Here is a 21,314-nt window from a genome sequence, read left to right as displayed (position 1 = left end):
ACTGACATCAAAGCTACCATCCACAACTGCTGTTTAATATACTATATATAAGAAATTAAAAATAGAAGAGAATCTGTCTCTTGACACCCTGGGCCTCCTTAAGGTCTATGCCCATGTGGATCAGACTTGGAATCATCATCTTAGACTTGCAGACCTGGAAGGGACCCTATTGATCATGGAGTCCAGACTCTGTTAATTTGGCACACTGGGGAGTCAAACTCCCAAATGATGGTTTTCTAGACAAAGATCTAAACCACTGAACTATCCGGGAATGAACCCATTACACCCCATCATCCAAGATAGTTCACATTTACTTCATGGAAATAGGTTTCTCACAGTATACTCTCAAAAGGGAAGTGTGTGTGTGTGTTTAGTCGTTTAGTCGTGTCCGACTCTTCGTGACCCCATGGACCAGAGCACGCCAGGCCCTCCTGTCTTCTACTGCCTCCCGGAGTTGTGTCAGGTTCATGTTGGTTGCTTCGCAGACACTGTCCAGCCATCTCATCCTAACTGAGGGGTTGAGAAAGATAATAATTTGTAAATGATTCTCCCTTTTCAGCATCTAAAGGGTGGTGGTTGTTTTTTTTGCCTCCTCCAAATTTTAACAATAAGTCATCTAAAACATACTCTCTGATTTCTGAGTTGTTATGAGTCAGACAATTCAACCTATGAGTCAGCGAACAGCTCAGTAGTTTAGGTCTCTGGCTGCTCCAACATTAGAACAAGTCTCATCTTGGAAGTGCTACAATTATTAAGAATTCTGGACAGCTCTGTGGCTTAGCTATCCAGCTGCAGAACCGGAGATTGAGAGTTTTTGCCCATTTCTCTCTATATATATACTTTTGTATGGGTGATTGCCAGCTAAAAGCAGTAGATGGGCATTTTCCATCTCTTCAATCAATCGGAATTTCCCTTAATGTTTCATCTAAATCTCTGCTGAGCTCCAGGAAGGGAAGAGACATTCTGGTGGTATTTTCAGCACATTGCACGCTAGGGGGAAAAGTGCTTCTTGTCTCACTCTTGAACTGGAGATGAGCATTTTCTTGGGAGCTTGAGAACCTGCCACCATCTGCTGTGTTCAGATATTGGAGGGGATTTTTTTCTACCTTAGTAGAGAACTTAAAACAGCTCTTAAAATCATAGTTCCAGTACAGTGGCTCCTCAATATATTCTAAATGATGAACAGGATGTCATATAAGAACATTTCATGAAAGTATTCTCGGGGCCAATGCTGAAGCTAAGGAGGCTCACTTCCTGTACAAGAGGCTGGTTGTTAATCAAATAAAGAAATTATAATATGCTTATTCTGTCGAACAGTTCCCATAACCTGGTACCAGCAGAGAATCCAACACTCAAGTCCTTGTAGCAGCAGGATGATAGGCAATAATGTTCCACTTCAACATCCAACCCACAGCAGTGGTAAAAATGAACACATGGGGATCAAGTGGCAGCATGTTCCAAAGGACAAGTGTAGTCTTTTAAACCTTTTCCCAAGACCTACAGAAGTAGCATGTATGAGTTGGATGTGGATGAGCAGGGTAGAGATGCGCCTTACATTTCATGCGCATCTCTAGGAATGCATGCGCACAAACACTCAGAGGAACTGTAGCATTTATGATTACATCTTCCTCATGTGTTACATTTATGTGTTTGCTTATTTTGCTTATTTATTTTTGTCCCATTTGTAGGCCACTTTTTTCCCAGTGAGGGGACCCAAGACAGCTCACAATCTTGAAACAATGTGAAAAACACAAGACATTACAGATTACAAAAGCAACTAAACGACAATAAAGTAGTCATGATCATAAAGTAACTAAAAACTTTGAACTCACACTTAGAAAAGCAAAAGGAACTCAATCATGGTTACTAAAAAATCAAGTGTTGGTGGAAGGATAACAGAAAGGGAGCTAACCTAACTTCCCAAAGGAGAGCATTCTACAACCTGGGAGCAGCCACAGAGAAGGCCCTGTCTCATGTCCCCATCAAACGTCCCTACGATGGGAAGGAGACTGAGAGAAGACTCTCCTCTAGAGATCGTAAGGACCAGGAAATTGAATAATCAAAAATTGCTCCAGGAAGGGGCACAGCGAAAAATGGATGGCCTAGAACTTTCAGCATCATATAGGTCTGTGTGTGCGCGCACGCACGCGCATGTGTATGTGTTGGGAATCAGGGTGTTCTCTAAGTGTGATTCCATTTGTATTGGTGAAAACACTGGTGGTTACAGACGAGGGGGAAGGGAGAGAAAAAATCATCGCCTAGCAGAAGCCGGCAACAGCAATCAAGAAGGGTTAATGGATTTTTGCTGCATTATTAAGTCCTAATTTCTCATTTATTAAGTGGGCGCCGTCTTCAAAGTCATCTCCCCTTCAGGGCATTCCCTATAAATTAGCTCTCAGCTCTGCCCACTCCGCCTTTCCCGCAAATCGCCCAGCGTTGTCCCTTGCGTCCGAAATTCCGGCGCGGAGAAGAACAGGTCCTTTCTTGGGATGCAGTGGAAGGGGATCCGTATGTGGGTCAGGAGGAAGTCAGGAGGGCCAGATCCTCAGGAAAGAGAGACTGATGACATTGTATGACACTGAAGCTTCAGTGCCAGGGTTTGGAACTGGGGGGTATTGTCAAGATCCCCCTCCCCCTTTCAAGACCTCCTTAATGATTGGGGGGAAAACGCTCCCAAATACAGATCTGGGCTCCCAGAAACCATCAGGGGTAGAACTGGAATCATAGAATCATAGACGCATTGAGTTGGAAGGGACCATTGAGTCTAACCTTCTGCTCAATGTAGGAATCCAGAGCAAAGCAGATCTGATAGAGGGTTGTCCAGTTTTCTCTTGAATGCCTCCAATGTTGGAGCACTCACCAGTTTTTTTCAGTCTTTCCTCCTAGGGCTTAGTTTCCAGTTCCTGATCATCCCTGTTGCCCTCCTCTCAACTTGCTCCAGTTTGTAGGCATCCTTTTAAAAGTGCAATGTCCAGAACTGGACACAAGATTCTAGAGGAGGTCTAACCAGCTCTCCATTTTAATGGTATCTCCTCAGCCTTTTGGAGAGAATGACATCTAACAAAATTAAAAAGTCAAAGATCCGGTCAAAAGGACTAGTCAGCTACATTCACCCAATTGATTCCTTAGAGTTTGGAGACTGTATGTTGGGTTAACAAATGCTGGTTGTAAAAAGGCGATACCGGTCACCCTCATGCCCCGAATCACCAATGATGGCTTATCCTCAAAAGGAGAGTGAAAGAATCAGTAGAAAAATGGCAAAAAAAGGCCACCCATTTAATAATGTTTGCACGCTGATTAAGGATTTGAGACCTCACATGTCTGCTGTTGGAACATGAGACTAAGAAATGGCAAAACCTGTTTCTTCCCTCTAAGGCAGCTATATATATATTCTACTGGGTAACTGCTCTCGCATCGGCAAGTGGTGCCGTTTCTACAAACTGTACACCACTGCGATAGCTTCTGCATCATTGCAGGGACCCCTGGGCTTGCTTGATGTATGCGCCTTTTGATTCACAACGGGGAAAAGAAGTTCTGAGCAAACGGCAGGAGCCTCAATAGATATTTTGAGCAAATTACAGGAAGCTCAACAGAGCTTTTGAGCAAATGCCAGGAGGTAAAAGGTAAAGGTAAAGGTTCCCCTTGACAATTTTTGTCCAGTCGTGTTCAACTCTAGGGGGCAGTGCTCATCCCCGTTTCCAAGCCATAGAGCCAGCGTTTTGTCCGAAGGCAATCTTCCGTGGTCACATGGCCAGTGCGACTTAGACATGGAACGCTGTTACCTTCCCACTGAGGTGGTCCCTATTTATCTACTTGCATTTGCATGCTTTCGAACCGCTAGGTTGACGGGAGCTGGGACAAAGTGACGGGCGCTCACTCCGTCGCGTGGATTCGATCTTACGACTGCTTGGTCTTCTGACCCTGCAGTACAGGCTTCTGCGGTTTAGCCCACAGCGCCACCATGTCCCTGCCAGGAACTTCAATAGAAATCTCTTCTCTGGGCTAACCATACTCAGTTCCTTCAATCCTCATAGGACTTGGTCTCCAGCCTTCCTGATGTCTCTGTCAACCTCTTCCAGACATGTTCCAGTCTGTCTGTATCTTTGTCTTTAAACTGGACTTGGCCAGATAGACCTTTCAAGGAGAGAATATCTTCTGATCAAACTGATCAAACCAATGGATCAACACATTCTTGTGGTCAACATGGCCAACCTTAATTTAGAGATACCATCTAGGTGTAACCCCCTCAAAGACCTAGTACCTGTTCTTCTCTTTCATGCATGTCCATCAGGTCTGTTTCCAGAGCTACCCATGAAGATCACCACTAGTTCCCATGCCAGATTTGGACAGAGGTTCAGCAGGGTATAGTTTAGGGTACAATTCAGATGATGAGATGCTCCTACACAAAATGAATGAACTACAGTGGTGGAAATCCAATGATACATCACAATTGGTGGAGGCCCATTAAATTAATGGAACTTATGGAAGTGTTGACTCACCAAATCCCCATTGATTCAATGGGTCTACTCTAGTTGCAACTGAACTACTGAATTTCAGCCACTGAGAAAGATATTGTAGCAAAACAACAACAACAAAAAACCCAAACAGAAATGGCTTCAATCTTTTTTTCATGAGCAAATGGCTTGCTTTCTTCTGGTAGTTCTCATTCTTTGGGGCTTAGGCAAAATTATTCGGGGATTGTTTAAATTTAGCATCCATTCAGCATTGTGTGATGCTTAGCTTATTTGTACAATTATGTAAATCTTCATTTGCAATTCTTCACGAATTATGCGGAAATGTTTTATTTATGTCATATCAAGCAGGCGCGGAATGTTCCCGTAACCGACTTAGAGTACCGTTCGACCATGGAGAAGTAGCACGCCAATAAACCCGTGATGATGATGATGATGATGATGATGATGATGATGATGATGATGATGATGATGATGATGATGATGATGATGATGATGATGATGATGATGATGATGAGGTGCAACAAACAGGATGGGGCAACCACACCTTCTACCCATCAACAACTGGAGACAAACCAATGAGCTATGGGATTATGCAGGCAAGCAGTGTTGAGGTTGGAATTCACAAGCTGCCTGTTTTGTTCCTGCTCACATGCCTCTTGTTGCAACCAAGATGCAACCAACACCTCATTAATTCACAGCGATTGACACAACTTCATGTATCTATGCATATAAAGCCAATGGTTTTCTGGTTCCCATGGCATAGCTGTAAAGGTATGACCAAAGACAGATAGCATATTGTTTTCCTCCCCGTGCATTATCTCTCCATCCCATAACTGGGCAGGGGATTTTCAGAATAGGTGGACTTTTAGCTCCTCCCATGGAGCTTAGCCCCACCCACCCATTTCTCCTCACCCAATCTTCTCAACAGGACAAAGAAAGAATGCTAGAATCAGGATTCATAGAATCATAGAATAATGAATTTAGTGGCGCCTATAAGGCCATCAAGTCCAACCCCCTGATCCATTCATTCGCTGAAGAACTTGAAAACATATATCAGTACTTTCCTTTCTTGATGAACACCCCCCCCCCCAGAAATCCACTTGGGGGGGATTCCTGCAACATTTGGGTGTTTGCAGTCCACAAATTCTGAAAACTCCATGTCTAGATGTTAACCCCATATAAGCTGCTTATGGTGCCTTCCATTCTTAAGGCATACCATTTTGAGGCTGGTATGTCGATGACAGCAACCAAGCTCTCAAGCATCAGCCTCACCCACGGGCAGGTTACCAGCTTTCCATTCAAACCTGAGACCAAGAAGTGAGACTTCATGATGTCCCAGGAGTGTGATGTCACAGAGATGGGGCAGGCAACAGACTTTCTCGTAGCTCAGTGGCTCCTTGGGTCCCCAGATGTTCTTGGACTATAACTCCCAGAAGCCTTCACCACCAGCTGCGCTGCCAGGATTTTGGGGAGTTGCTGCCCAAGAACATCTGGGTTACCCAAGCTTGGGAACCACTGTTATAGCGGCATGTATGAACTGAAAGCAAGGACGCCCATTCTCAATGAACATCTGGGGACACAAGATGCCAGTGTTCAGGAAGTTTTTCCTGATATTCAACCGGAAGCCAGAATTTGGTTGAATATCAAGAAAAAACTTCCTGTTAGAGCAGTATGACAATAGAACCAATTACGTTGTGAAATGGTGAGCGCTCCAACACTGGAGGCATTCAAGTAAAACTTAGACAATCACCTGGCAGATATCCTTTGATCTGTATTTCCTGCATCAAGCAGGGGGTTGGACTTGAAGGCCTCGTAGGTCCCTTCCAACTTCATGATTCTATGATCTATGCCACTGTGGCCAAGGCATGTGGCTCCACCACAGTTGCTTTAGACCAGTGGTCCCCAACCTTGGGCCTCCAGATGTTCTTGGACTACAACTCCCAGAAACCTTCACCACCACCACTGCTGGCCAGGATTTCTGGGAGTTGAAGTCCAAGAACATCTGGAGGCCCAAGGTTGAGGACCACTGCTTTAGACCAAAGGCTCTTGTACCAAAAATCTGGTAGAGTACAAGGTTGCATCCCGTGTTCATGAGGAGCATAGCATGCAGCCTCCACTGAAGGATTTAGATGTTTCAATCAGCACAAAAAATGGCCACTGATGTCCTTAACAGTGCTACAATTTCAGAGCTCTTTAGGGGATTTTTGTTTTGCTTTATTCTAATGAAATGGAGAAACGATGGTCTGTCAAGGCCCGATTGGTCGTATATTCTGGGTGGATCGGAATAGGGGGGACTCTTCCATTTCTAAACAGGGAGAATATGTCTGCTCATGAACAATGCATGTTCCCAAGAGGGCTCAATTTGCATCCTCTTCCTCTTTACTGCCGTCAAGACGGATCTTCCAAAATCCCCATACGGTTCCCTTGGCGGCGTTCCTTCCCCCGATCCTCGGCACCGGGGACTGATGGAACGCTTAGCGCCGCTGCCCACCGCCAGCTCGCGTTACAAGCCTGTGCATATTTTAAAGTGTTGCGTCGTAAAAACAGGAGCACGACCAAGCCATGGTGAATAATTCACCGGCGTGCCCGGGCAAAATTAAAAATATATTTCATCGTCAAAAGGTCTGCGTTATCTGGGATTTCTAGGGAAATGAGGGAGAAAAGAGCCAGGTGGTGGGAGGTGAGATGAAAACCTTGAACGCTTCAACACTGCCGTTATTTGTACCTTTCTCTCACTCCGCTCCAACCTGAGATGAGTTTAAGATTAGGGTCACCATTTTTTCTTCTTCCTGGCAGAGCCGTGTTTTCAAAGAGCAACGTGAGAAGCCCAAAATCGGCCAATGCAAGGTGTTTATTTTTTTAATGTTATAGAATTATAATGTTGGCTGGAAAGCTCAGTGGTTTTAGGTATCAGGCTTCAGAGCCAGAAGTTGGGAGTTCGATTCCCCCATGGGGCCTCCTTGGCAGGGGCTGGACTGGATGATCCCGAGGGTCCCTCTTCCAGCTCTGCAGTTCTACAATGATGATAATGGAGAAGTATCTGTCTGTGAAGTTATAGGTTGGGAATTTGAATCCCCCTCCCCGCTGTAGATCCCGGGAGAAGAGCCAGCCTGGGTGGCCTTGGGCAAGCTGCACAGTCCCAAGGTTGCCCCCTAGAGGAAGGGAAGGGTAAAGCACGTCTGAGTGATCTCTACCTGTAAAACCTTGGAAAGGGTTGTCATAACTCACAATTGACTTGATGGTACTTGATTATTATAGAAGCATAATACCTGCAACTTTGTCCTCAATTAACAAATGTAGACAACCTGATCCTACACCTGTGTTCTCAAAAATAAATTGCACATTGTTATAATAATATCATCATCACCATCTTAGAACTGCAGAGCTGGAAGGGACCCTATACGATCATCCAGTCCAGCCCCTATCAAGGAGGCCCCATAGGTGAATTGAACTCCCAACCTCTGGATCTACAGCTAGAGACCTAACCCCCTGAGCTACCCAGTGGATCTTTCTTCTGGGTAATGGATTACAGTTTTACTATGGAAAACAATCTGATCTAGGAATTATGCCTCCTTAGCTTGAAAGAAATCCCCCTCCTTGCATGCAGTAAGTCACGAGACAGGGGTTGTCTAAAAGCAGTATGACACTCTGCCCATGCACAGAGGCCTTCTGATCTCCCATCCACCTGCACACAGAGAAGAAGGACAATGTGCTTAATTTATTTGACAGGTTCCTCTTTCCCTTTTTGATTTGAAAGGAAGAGCATCAGTTCATTCCATGACTCTGAAGCTATCAAAACTATAAGACAATCATAAGAAATAATACTGTAAAACTGGCCAGCACAGTAAGGGGGGGGGGAAGAAATCCATTCAGGAAGGACTAGCCATTTTCAGTGGCCACAGTAAAGTCCAAGCTGGAAATGAGAAAATACTGCAAACTTTCGTTGCAGGCCTTAGATAACGAACAGCATTCTAGTGTGTGTGGTTTATCACAGCTATAGACATACATGTGTGTCACAGTTCAGCAGTGTCAGAATGATGTAGCCACAGGACAGCAGCACTGTCAAGAGCCCCAGTGGGTCCAAATCCCATCAGTGGTGGAGCTCTATAACTGAACCATCATTGATCGGTGACCACTCAACATCCGATCATTTTTCTGCAATTTGCAGTCAGCTTCTGCTTTGGCCACCAATCATTCGGTCCAGGGCAGTGGTTCCTACCCTTAGGTCCCCAGATGTCCTTACAGTGAAACTCCCAGAAGCCTTCATCATTAGCTGTGCTGGCCAGGATTTATGGGAGTGGTACTCCAAGAACAAGGGACGTGGTGGCGCTGCAGGTTAAACCACAGAAGCCTCTGTGCTGCAGGGTCAGAAGACCAGCCGTCATAAGATCAAATCCACACAACGGAGGGAGCTTCCGTCTCTCATCGTAGCTCCTGCCAACCTAGCAGTTCAAAAGCATGCAAATGCAAGTAGATAAATAGGTACCACCACAGTGGGAAGGTAATGCTGTTCTGTGTCTAGTCGCGCTGGCCACGTGACCACGGAAACTGTCTTTGGACAAACGCTGGCTCTACGGCTTGGAAACAGGGACGAGCACCATGCCCCTAGAGTCGGACACGACTGGACTAAATGTCAAGGGGAACCAAGTCCAAGAACATCTCAGGCTTATGCTGGCAACCTCCCCCAGAACAGCCTCTGAGCATTCCACACCCAAAGACAATCTGAGAATCCTGAAAGGTGGAGCTGGGATCACACTGCCAGAACTGTGTAGTGTAGATACCCTTCACATCCCTCAGCGACTGCCACCAGTGATGTATCATGGCTCCAACCCGAAAGAACATCAAAGCAACATGGGAACGGTGCTTGCCTGACCTGAATTTCCAGTTGCTTCGCCCGCCTCACTTTCCCCAGTGTTGTGTGCAAGACCCGACAGCCCTTAAAGACCATTGAAAGCAGATTCGATGTGTTGAGCAAACATGACCCTACAGACCTTCTGTCACTTCATGTTAGGAGCCCAGGAGCAGAAGTGAGTGTTTCACCCAGTGACACATTGTGAAGAAAAGAAGCGGTGATGGAGGTCAACCTATTTCTGCATTGGCTCTGCGTCCCTCTGGCATCTCTTGTCTCTCAGTTTTGACCTTCTCCTCTTTTGTCTCAGACAACGTTGACTCCTCTTTAACCCTTAGGTCCATAAAAACTTTCTTCCTGGTTACAAATTGTCTCCTCTTCTTGATCTGTCTGCAATTCCCGTCTCCTTTTCCTTTCTACACCTTCCCTCTTCTTCCTTCCAAGCTCCTTTCCTCCTTTCCCCTTCTCCTTCCTCTTCTATTTTAAAGCTGTTCCACAACTCTCAAAATCTCTGCTTCTATACCCTTCATTTCATTTCTTTCGAACTCATTTCCTTCACATAAGCCTCTGTAGCCTCCAGTTTCTAGAGCCAACCAGCCATCTCCTCGGGAGCCACAAGTCTAATTCTTACCAATTTCTCCAAGTGGCGAGGCGGTGGGTGACCTCGGATCAGAGTAGCCAAAAGCAAGGAGACATGCTGGGACATTACAGGAGGTAGCGATTTTAATAGACTGCCAAGATCGTCAAGTCTGTAAAGGTCATTTTAATTGACTTCTACAGCACATAGCAACAGTATGTAAAGAGACCGGAACAACAGTGTGAAGAACCTGGAATAATCTAGGGGCCCCTCACCACGCACTCCTCTTGAGCTGTTGGAATATTTATGAACATTCCATGACCTCCAAACAGTTCAACCACTTGCATGAGAAACATGGACCATAGGAACCATTTCTAATGGGAGCCGATTCCTATAGGAATTTTCACCGTATATCCCAAGCATCAAAGATGGAGTAAGATCATGTTGTTCTCCCCCAAAACCTCACACACACACCCAAAAAAACTCCAATATCTTTCAATGAAAGGAACAAGCCCAGCTGCCACCTACCTCCCAAAGTGGCAGAGATGAGTATGTGGGTGCCGTACTTTTTGATGATGGTCTCTATGAACTGCTGCGTCGAGGGCCTCCTGCCCAGCAGGCGGACACTCTTCTGGAACTCCGGCATCAGGGGGACAGGGTTGCGGGCTAGGTCCCTCCGCTCGATAGCTGTGTTCCTCACCTTCCAACGGGCAAACTCCCTAAGCGACAACACAGGAACACAACGCAGGTGAGGTGCTGAGTTCAGGCAGGGAAGGCAGAACACCGGGGAAAAGGGGCTAGTGGAGGAGAACAGAGGGGAATGGGGAGCATCACCCCCACAGAGAGATACACAGACACGTGTCGAAGGCTAAACCTAAGAGGTTTGGAAGGGGAGGGGAGGGACCAGGGGAAGGAAAGAAGAGGAGAAGGAAAGCTATTATTTCAGCAAATATTGATTCAAGCCGCAGCAATCAAATGTAATGTGGATTCGGACGGAACTAATGACCTCAAGACCGTATTCACTCAACCAATGAGGGTGGTTATTTTTCTCTCTCATTTTCATCCAAAGCAGAAAGAGAAGGTGTTGATCCCATGACAAAATTCACACTTAAACAGGGGTCGATTTAGCTATGCACAAGGCAAGCTTTTCCAAACGATGGGAGGTATCAGCCTGAATGGCAAACGTTTGAAACAGTGGGCAGGGAAAAGGTGCTTAAAAAGGTCCCGTACACTTGATTCAGTAAGAAACTTGCCTGGGAAATTTATTTGATTTATTTTGTTTCAAATATTTTTGCCCCACTTTGCTCCTTAAAAAGGACCCAAGGTGATTTAACATCATTAAAAGACAATATTAGAAGCTATGTATACAAATAATAAAAAAAAATGATCAAGCAAATACCACTGTAAGAAATAGTAAGTAAAAGCAAAATGAAAATCTAAAGCAGTACTGCATAACAACCAATCTGAAAGTCACCCTCCGGTAGTCAGTTACTGAAGAGAAAGGTCTTTGCCTGCCTGCAGAAGGACAGCAAAGACAGAAGGCCATCCGGGCCTCCAGTGGGAGGGAGTTCCACAGTCTGGGAATAGCTTGGAAATTGCAAGCCTTTGAAAAAACCAAGGATCCCCCAAAATGCATAGATTTGAAACCATGGATGCAAAAACACAAATTGTGGAAAAAAAATATTTTTGTTTGGCAGCACAAATCCTATGGGGAAAGGCCCACATTTTTAAAAAGTGTATCCTGCAGTGCAGGCATTTAAAAATCTGTAAAATAAAATTTTTGCAAGGATGGGTAGGGGTGTCATGTGGAAACAAGACTCTAGAAGGAATAAAAGAACAGAAACCTCCAAACAAACAAGGCCACTTTGAAAGTGAAGGGAAAACATGTGCGAAAACGTGCAAATTATAGCCAGGCCATTAAGACTGAAATTAAAAATGTACCTGCAACCCTAAGCAAGTTTAATTATGCCAAGATCAAAGAGACCTCTTTTACGGAGGGAGGTGATCCCATCTCAAACACACACCGCCCCTCAAACAGACATGAACTATTTAATGCGGAGTATGTCGTCGTTTCTTTTTCGTTCTGATCTCTGTGAAAAGGATTTGACCTGAAAACGGTTGGGGTTTCCCATTCCCTTCTTCTGGGGGCATTCTAAGACTGTACAGCTTGCCCCAAGACCACATAGGTTGGCTCTTCTCCATAGGAAATTAAAATCCCATGCTCTGACTCCATCCACAGCTAGATGCCTAACTCACCGAGCTATCCAGCCGGCTATACAGAGAGATACAAATGCCCCAGAGATGGAAGCTACTGCTAACCAGAATGATTAGCAGCTCCCATAAGTCTCAGGCAATGTGGCTAGGCATGGGGGCTTCACCTCAAAACTCAGGGAAGTCCTCAAGCGCTTCATCTTTACTAGAGCCTCTTCTTTCAGGTTTATATTTGTTAACCATGAGAAAGAGTAGAAAGGTGGCTGGTTTTTGGCTAAAACATTGAAATTATAATGAACCTCCATTCACTTGCCACTAGAGTATCCTCACTAAATCAAATTCAACTTGCATAAGTCTTCATTTGCAGTCAGTGGTTGGTTCCACTCTAGTCGGCTCAAGCATAATGGCTGCCGTTTCATTCTACATTGTCAGCATGGCCAGAGATGAAACCAAGAAATGAGCAAGGGTCTAGAGAAGGGAAGGGCTTGGGATGGTCATATTCAGATGCCAACCTCTGCCCTTTCCCAGTTAAACGGTACGCTTCTCCAAAAATGCCAAGACAGAGAGGTCATGGATCTGTGTGCTGGCTTCTGGCCACTGCAGGCTTCCCTGCAAAATGGAAAGTGAAGGTTGGAGGGCAAAATTAAAATCCATCATGAGTGGATGCCTTGTTCCCAACACTATTGTCACTTTGTGGATCAGGTGTTCTGAAGGTTGAGGGAAATGTTCATAGGGTGACAAGGGTACCGATGGTGAGGCAGTAGAGAAGCTACCTGGCCACCTCAAAAGAGCTAGAAAAATGAGCTCTCCTGATAATGGGTTAACAACATGCAAAGAAGTGACGTGCCCTTGACAGTCATGAAGTGCCCAGCGGGAGCATCTTTAAGGAGGTAGCACACTCCAAATTAGGGCCCATTGTTTCTAACCTTGTATTCTAGCTTCATGATTCTACAATAGGCTGGGAGAAACAGATGTAACAGATATCATCTGAGGAGCGACCCTCAGTTGCCTCCTCAGGTCCCCAAACATCATGGCCCAGGATAATGGCCCAGAGTCTGTTGAACAGAATCTACCAGCTCCTGCACAGAAAGGCCGTCCTTGACAGATATGGGACAGGAAAGATGGAGATTCAAAAAAGACAACCCCAGTTGGGTGTATCTTGTTTCCCTGCTCTCCGTGGTCATGAAGTCTACACTGTCCTGGGTTGAGAGCTGCAGAGCTGTCCATGGTGCTGAAATACTCCTTCTACAGTGGTGCCTCGCTAGAAAATTACCCCACATGACAGTTTTTTCGCTAGACATTGATGTTTTGTGATCGCTATAGCGATTCGCAAAACAGTGATTCCTATGGGGGAATTTCGCTGGACAATGTTTGGTCCCTGCTTCACAAACCGATTTTTGCTAGACGACGATTTTGACAGCTCTCTCCGCGCTCACAAAACAGGTGTTTTCGGGACCTAAGCTTCGGAAGACAGTGATTTAAACAGCTGATCGGCGGTTCGCAAAGAGGGTTTTCTATACCCGATCTTCACTACATGACGATTCTTCCCTGTTGGAATGCATTAAACAGGGTTCAATGCATTCCAATGGGGAAATGTTTTTCGCTAGACAATGATTTCGCTAAACAGCGATTTCAGTGGAATGGATTATCACCATCTAGCGAGGCACCACTGTAGAGTTCCTTAGCCCACATTATGCCCCCTTGGCTCTGAAGAGCAGGCAATGGGGCCCATCATCTCTGAGAGTTTGTGCTTAGTGTTTCATTTCTGTCGGCTTTAACTCGGTGACAGCCTCAGAAGGAAACGCACGGATGTCTGGAATTGCAAGGGGCCCTCTGATCGCTTAAGGAAGAGGAAAGTTGCAAGACTGCAGCTTTCTACTTAGGGTTGGAAAAGGCACTGTTTATTTTGCCCCCAGGCGTGACTTGACTAATGAGCACACCATAACAGCTCCACAGTTTACTTTTTAAAAAGTGGCAGGCGTCACCACCAGGGACTGTTCGGAAGCTTGTTAGCACTCTGTTTCCTCGAGGGGCTGGGGACACAGAGGAGAAAATGCTGAGGAGGAAAGATAAGGTTCAAAAGCTGAGGCAAAAGATGTCGCCCTCCGGAGAACAGGAGAGACACCAAGGGCAGGCATGCCCAGGACAGGAGTGTGAAGTCTAGGAAGGAGAGGCCGCTGGTGCAAATTAAATACACCATCTTCAAACCACTAAGGAGGCCAGAGGGCAAAGAAGTGACTCGAGTGTAGAACCTCCAGGGCTGTTGTTTAATACCAACAAGAACGAGGGAGAGAAACAGCGACTGGCGAAATAGAAAAAGGACATGAGGGGAAATACTGCAAGCTGGTGCTTCTGCCGAGAGTACAGAAACACCAGGGAAAGGAGAGTTTTGCCAGGTGTTGTTTTGGCCCTGGGGTCTTCTGTGTGACCCAAGGAGGCTTCTTCTGCTCTCAAGCTGAGTCGAGTAGGATGGGCAGAGCGGGATGATGACCACTGTCTCAGGTTGCCCTTGCTACCTCTTCCGGCTTATTATTCTACTTTTCCAGCATGCCCCAAGAGGTACCATCTGCTCTGTGCCACCCACAGCTTGATCTGTCAGCCGGTGGCTTTTTCTACACATGCCCACGTCAATGTTTTTCTATTCCTAGCCTCGCTTCTTTTGCTAGTGGGTCAGCCTCCGATTTGCGTGATCGGCTGCATTTAACACTGCCGTGGCTGGGGACTTTTCATTGTTGCTCCTCTTTCGGGTTGGGAAACGAGAAGAAATACAAAGGACCTCAAGATGGAGGACTGAGCTTCCGCATTATCCACAGCTGTCAATACCTGGATGGCAGGCTAAGCAACACATTCAGAAGTCCCCCAGTTCATGATCTTCCTCCTTATGGCGAGAGGGTAAAGGTAAAGGTAAAGGTTCCCCTTGACAATTTTTGTCCAGTCGTGTTCGACTCTAGGGGGCGGTGCTCATCCCCATTTCCAAGCCATAGAGCCAGCGTTTTTGTCCGAAGACAATCTTCCGTGGTCACATGGCCAGTGCGACTTAGACACGGAACCCTGTTACCTTCCCACCGAGGTGGTCCCTATTTATCTACTTGCATTTGCATGCTTTTGAACCATTAGGATGGCGGGAGCTGGGACAAGCGATGGGCGCTCACTCCGTCGCGTGGATTCGATCTTACGACAGCTGGTCTTCTGACCCTGCAGCACACAAAGGCTTCTGCGGTTTAGCCCGCAGCGCCACCACGTCCCTCTTTATGGCGAGAGGCACAATAGCAATTAATTCCCAAACTGGCATCTACAAAACAACGCACCTCAAGATTATACAACTCTGCTCTCTAGGAGGGCACAAGCCCGAGAAGATCGCATGTTGAATTCCCAACATCTCCAGGCAGAGCTAGGAAACAATTCTGCACCTCAAGAAGGGGAACGGTGAATGGAATGGAACATTCTGGAGAAGGGCATGGCTGGCTGATCAGCGGCAACCATAAAAGAAATTCTACTGTGCAAATTTCCCTCCATTGCCTTAAGCACCGGTTACTTATATTTGTCTGCTAAAGTCTCTCTGACAGCAAACGAACCAAACAAAAGAGGAAGATAAACAGAGGACGTCGCTTTTCAAAGCATCCGGCAGAAATGCTGGATTCCTGATATTGGTGAGAAGCCACCACGTTCCTCAGAGAAATCCGGAGCTTACAAAAAAAAAAAAAAAGCAGCCCACAGATAAGTTCTAAAATAATAAAACAAACAATATACCACTCTGTTGTGATCTGTGCACACCTGTCTATTTGCACACACCAGCACTTTCTTACTGCCTCTGTTTCTTTTAGGAACATTGTGAGGTGAGCTTTCCTTCCATGCCAAAACAAACAAAAAAACGGCCTTATGGTGTTTGTTGTCATTGTTGTTGTTGTCGAAACTAGACAATGTGCTGCTTACATATTCTAGGTGCTATTACAGGCTACACATTGCTCTCACCCACCAGCAAGCTGGGTACTCAATTTACCAACTTTGGAAGGATGGAAGGATGAATGAACCTTGATCCAGCTACAGTCGTGCCTCGCAAGATGATGTTAATTCATTCCGCGAAAATCGCTGTCTTATGAAAACATCGCTTTGTGAAATGAAAAAGCTCACTGAAATGCATTGACACTGGTTCAATGCATTCCAATGGGCTGAAAACTTACCATCCAGTGAAGATCCTCCATAGGGGTGGCCATTTTCGCTGCCTGTAAAGCGAAAATGGCTGCTTAGCGGGCAGCCATTTTAGAACCGCCGATCAGCTAAATCGTCGTTTAGCTCAAAATCAGTTCCCGAAGCAGGGAACCGATCATCGTTAAGCAATTTTCTCCCATTAAAACATTGTTTTGCGACCGCAAAAGTGATCACAAAAACTTCATCGTCAAGCGGTTTTGTCGTTTAACGAGGCAATCGTTAAGCGAGGCACCACTGTACTTGGGATTAAACCCACGTCATGAGCAGGATTTTGGCTGTAGTACTGCACTTTAACCACCGTGTCATGAGGCTAGAAGAGGCCAAGGAGCCCAAAACAACCTGGGGCGCCATCTGAGCATGCTTAGTAGGCAGAGAAAGTTGGCTGGCTAATGAGAAAGTGAGGCAACCAAAAGCTAGATAGGGTTGGAACTTGAATGGAGTACCTCAGGAAAAGACATGGATGGGTGGACCACTCAGAACTGCAACATTCGGTTATAGTTTTGACGGTGCCTAAGGTGATGATGAGGGGGATGAGGGGATGGTTCAAAGAGAAGGCCAAGGGAACCGTTCAAAACAGTCAAAGTTTTGGAAACGCTGATACAGAATTAATGGCTCCTCAGAGGAGACTGATTTGATGTGACCTTCAGCGTGCTCTTCTTAAGTGGATTGTTCCGGCATTGTCTGAATAAAAGGGAAAGCCGGGGAGGGAGGGAAGGAGAGAGAGGGGAAGGGATGAAAAATAATGAAACAAGCATGACATTGACTCCAGTGTTTTCTCCTCAGACAGCCTGGCCTCCTTTTTGGAGTCAGACCTAATTATTTGCCGCTGAGGATGATTGCATTGGGCAAGTCGTGTACCACAGGAAGGGATTACCTGCGAAGGAGATGGCCTAGGGCCGGAATGGAGTCAACTGCTGGAAGTTACATGTTCAGACAATCTCTTTGCGTTACACTCCGCTCCATGGGGCAGGGCGGAGATGCTATGGCGGATCCTGGCATCCGCCGTGGAGGGCTCTGTTCAGTAGACCGAGCAGGAGTGCCTCTCAAAATATCACAAGCCGTGCTTAGGATATCTCGAAGGCTAAGTAGTACATACTCCAGCTGGAAGAGCAGAACGCCCATAAGGCTATTAAAAACCCAGATTCATTTCCAGCAAGAACTGCTCTGGGCTTCTAATCAGTGAGTGCCTACGAGCACTGTCTACAGTACATCTTCAGTACAGTTTTATTGGGCAAGCGCTTGGACAAAATAGTCATGCAATCCAGGATTGTGAGTATTCCAGCGTTGTGCTGGATTTAAGCCCTCCTCCTCCAAACAACGGCCAGATCTTCCTAGATCACTGGATCCCTACGTTGGGTGCCCCAATGTTCTGAGACTGCAGTTTCTACAAATCCTGGCCAGTACAGCTCAGGATGAAGGCTTTTGGGAGTTTTAGTCAAGAATATCTGGGGCCCCAGTGTTAGGAACCACTGTTCTAGATTGCATGAGCTGTTCAGCAGTGGAACAGATGACCTACAAGTGTGGTGGGCACTTCACTGCCATGTATTAAGGATGTTGAAATGGTCTTTTTTTCCTTTTGACTACGCAAAAGCCTTTGACTGTGTGGACCACAGCAAACTATGGCAAGTCCTTAAAGAAATGGGAGTGCCTGACCACCTTATCTACCTCCTGAGAAATCTATATGTGGGACAGGAAGCAACAGTTAGAACTGGAGATGGAACAACTGATTGGTTCAAAATTGGGAAAGGAGTACAACAAGGCTCTATATTGTCCCCCTGCTTATTCAACATATACAGTATACATCATGCAAAAGGCAGGACTGGATGAATTCCCAAGTCAGAATTGATATTTCTTCTGGCATTCTTAATTCTGACTTGGGAATTCATTCAAGATATGGACATGATACCACTCTGATGGCAGAAAGGGAGGAGGAATTAAGGAACCTCTTAATGAGGTTGAAAGAGGAGAGCTCAAAAAATGGTCTGAAGCACAACATCAAAAAAACTAAGATCATGGCCACTGGTCCCATCACCTCCTGGCGAATAGAGGGGGAAGATATGGAGGCAGTGACAGATTTTACTTTCTTGGGCTCCATGATCAGTGCAGATGGTGACAGCAGCCACAAAATTAAAAGACACCTGCTTCTTGGGAGGAAAGCGATGACAAACCTTGACAGCATCTTAAAAAGCAGAGACATCACCTTGCCGACAAAGGTCTGCATCGTCAAAGCTTTGTTTTTTCCAGTAGTGATGTATGGAAGTGAGAGCTGGACCATAAAGAAGACTGACCACTGAAGAAGTGATGCTTTTGAATTGTGGTGCTGGAGGAGACTCTTGAGAGTCCCCTGGACTGCAAAGAGAACAAACCTATCCGTTCTGAAGGAAATCAACCCTGAGTGTTCAGTGGAAGGACAGATCCTGGAGCTGAGGCTCCAATCCTTTGGCCATCTCATGAGAAGAGAAGACACCTTGGAAAAGACCCTGATGCTGGAGAAGTGCGAAGGCAAGAGGAGAAGGGGATGACACAAGATGAGAAGGTTGGACAGGGTCATTGAAGTGACCAACATGAATTTGACCAAACTCTGGGAGGCAGTGGAAGACAGGAGGGCCTGGCATGCTCTGCTCCATGGGGTCACAAAGAGTCAGACACGACTTAACAACTAAACAACAACAAATGGTCTTTTTTATGCATTGACAAGACCTTAAATCATTGACTTTTGAGGTGCATTTGAACATAATGATTCTTTCATTTGGGCCATGGAGAGATTCACTAAATTTAGGTTAGGCTTTGTGCTTACTGAAGCACATCCAGCAAATGTGGTCAACACACTGTAAAGACCAACACGCAGCCAGAGTAGTGTTCAAAATGAGCCTGGTTTTGCGTCTTAACAGCCACGATCACCTGACCACCGGATCCAATTTATTTATTATTTACTTTATTGTTAAATCATTTATACCTTCCCTCTTCTCCCACAAAGGTCCAACAAGGTGGCTAGCATCAATATAAAACAATTTTAAAACGCAATCCATCGGCAATACAGCGACTCGTATAAAAATAAATAAATAGAAGCCAATAAAGTCACAAATAATGAGAAAATCACAACAGCAGCAAGGGGAGCAGAAACAGCACCCAAGCAGTCATGAATCATCACGGCTGCAAGGCAAGGCACCTTTGCTGTGGTATCAAGGGCAAAAGGAGAGATGGGTAGAAAACTCCATCTAGTAGCTGTGTCATTACCATATGTTTTGGTGCTGTTGTAAGTACTGTTGGCCCCTTCCAGAGCAGGACCCTTGCAGTGGACAGGTTGCCCACCTGTTTTGGGCGCAATCTGATCATGTAGGTGATGAAGGACAACTTAATCCATGATCTCTATTGTAAAATGGATGGTCAATGCGATTGGTTGAACCCACATTCTCGAATCATAAGAAAGCAATGAATATTTCACTTTCTCCATGCTTGACCTAGTCGTATAGATCTTAGTTATTCCTTCTCTTGTCGTTGAGAGGGAGAAGGAGGAGGAAGAGAAACGAAGTGAGGAGGAGGTGGAGAAGTAAGGGGGTAAGTCTCAAACCTTTAGCTTTTCTTCATGTTGATGGTGCAAATCATGGAGTTGAATGTGGACTCAAGTTTAGCTAACTAAATGTATTCTGTGAATACTTGCCAAGCGGCCATAGTATGAGAACCATTAATGGACAATAGAGAGAAATAATCATAAGTAGACCTCTTTGATAGTTCTGGAAGGAGGAAAAGGGCAGTATGTTGGAGAAGGATCAGGAAAGGCCTCAGATCCACTGGATTAGAAAGCCTCAAAACACCTCAAACAAGCTCGACAACTGTCGAAGAACTGGTGCAATACCCTATGAGATTTTTCACCCGCCAAACACAAGCCCCAATGGGGTTAAGAAGCAGAAGATGTTCAGCCTTATATTCTTCATGAGATCACCCTAATCTTCTGCCACTGAACCAAGAACAGTTCCAGTCTCCAATGAAGCAATACCACCGACCTAGTGCTAACACGGATAATCCGTTCAGGAATTTCAAACCTCAGCCTCATCAACATTAGAAAGCACTTCCCAATGCACGGTGGAGATGGACGTAAAAAAACCCAATATGTTTGTGCAGATTGCCTTTCTTTGGCAGATAAGGAGTGGCAGCATCATGACACCGGAAAGTAGCATAAAAATAAAATACAGGAAAATTAAATAAGGGCTGTTTGTTTGCTTAACCCTGCACACCCCTAATGAAGAGCACACTTTATTACAAACAGGAGCCTTTAAATGAGCTATATCTTATAGCTGACTGGGCTGGCAAAGACCATTTTTGTAATCTACTGTCCTCCATCGCTGGTAGTTTAAGGTAGTAATTTGGAATATAGTATCTTGCCCTTGAGCAACAGACTTAATTCCTGAACGGCTGCTCTCACTGCAAACCATTTTCAGAACAACAGAGAGAAATCCTTTCAACTTCTCAGTTTTCATGGCTCTCTGACCCACTTGCCTAACAGTGGGGCCAGGCTTGGTATACTGAGACTTGTGGATTTCACTTAGGATGGAGAGCTGCCCCCCTGGCTTACGTCCCCAGGCTCCTCATTTGTGGTTGATGTCCCGAAAGGATGCTGCCTTTACACCAATGCAGAGAAGGGCTGACTTTTTAAGACCCACCTCCATTTTCACCATCCTTGTCCTAAAAGAGGGGTAGGCAATGACACCAATTTTGCAGGGATGGTGCATCTTCTTTACAGAATTTGGTTTTCAGCTCTCTTAAAGACTGTGCTCCAGAAACTGGTATCAAATGTTACGTTACCCTAGATACTGAAGGTCACAGATAGCCATTAATAGACCTTTCCATCTAGTTAAATGGGTGACCAGTATTTTGTTCCAGCATCTTACTTGCCAGAAAGCCAGATTGCAGAGATTTTGCAAAACAAGGATTGCTGCTGCCTTGCGCCATGGACTTCTAAAAAAAAGCAGAAGCATCGGATGGGTTGCTCTAA

The 21,314-nt window shown here is 45.6% G+C and overlaps 1 protein-coding gene across 1 annotated transcript in view; it reads right to left on the bottom strand.

Annotated features, from left to right (window-relative positions):
- The window catches only part of BRINP1 (BMP/retinoic acid inducible neural specific 1), an 86,071-nt gene that overhangs the window by 23,005 nt on the left and 41,752 nt on the right, over positions 1-21,314 (bottom strand). The window contains exon 3 of the mRNA XM_020811503.3: positions 10,430-10,620. Coding sequence (XP_020667162.3) covers positions 10,430-10,620 — 191 coding nt within the window. The remainder of the gene's footprint in view (positions 1-10,429; positions 10,621-21,314) is intronic.

The sequence above is a fragment of the Pogona vitticeps genome, chromosome ZW-PAR (assembly GCF_051106095.1).
Source record: "Pogona vitticeps strain Pit_001003342236 chromosome ZW-PAR, PviZW2.1, whole genome shotgun sequence".
Lineage (NCBI taxonomy): Eukaryota > Metazoa > Chordata > Lepidosauria > Squamata > Agamidae > Pogona > Pogona vitticeps.
The sequence above is the reverse complement of the archived record's forward strand: the minus strand, read 5'-3'. Positions and strand labels throughout refer to the sequence as shown.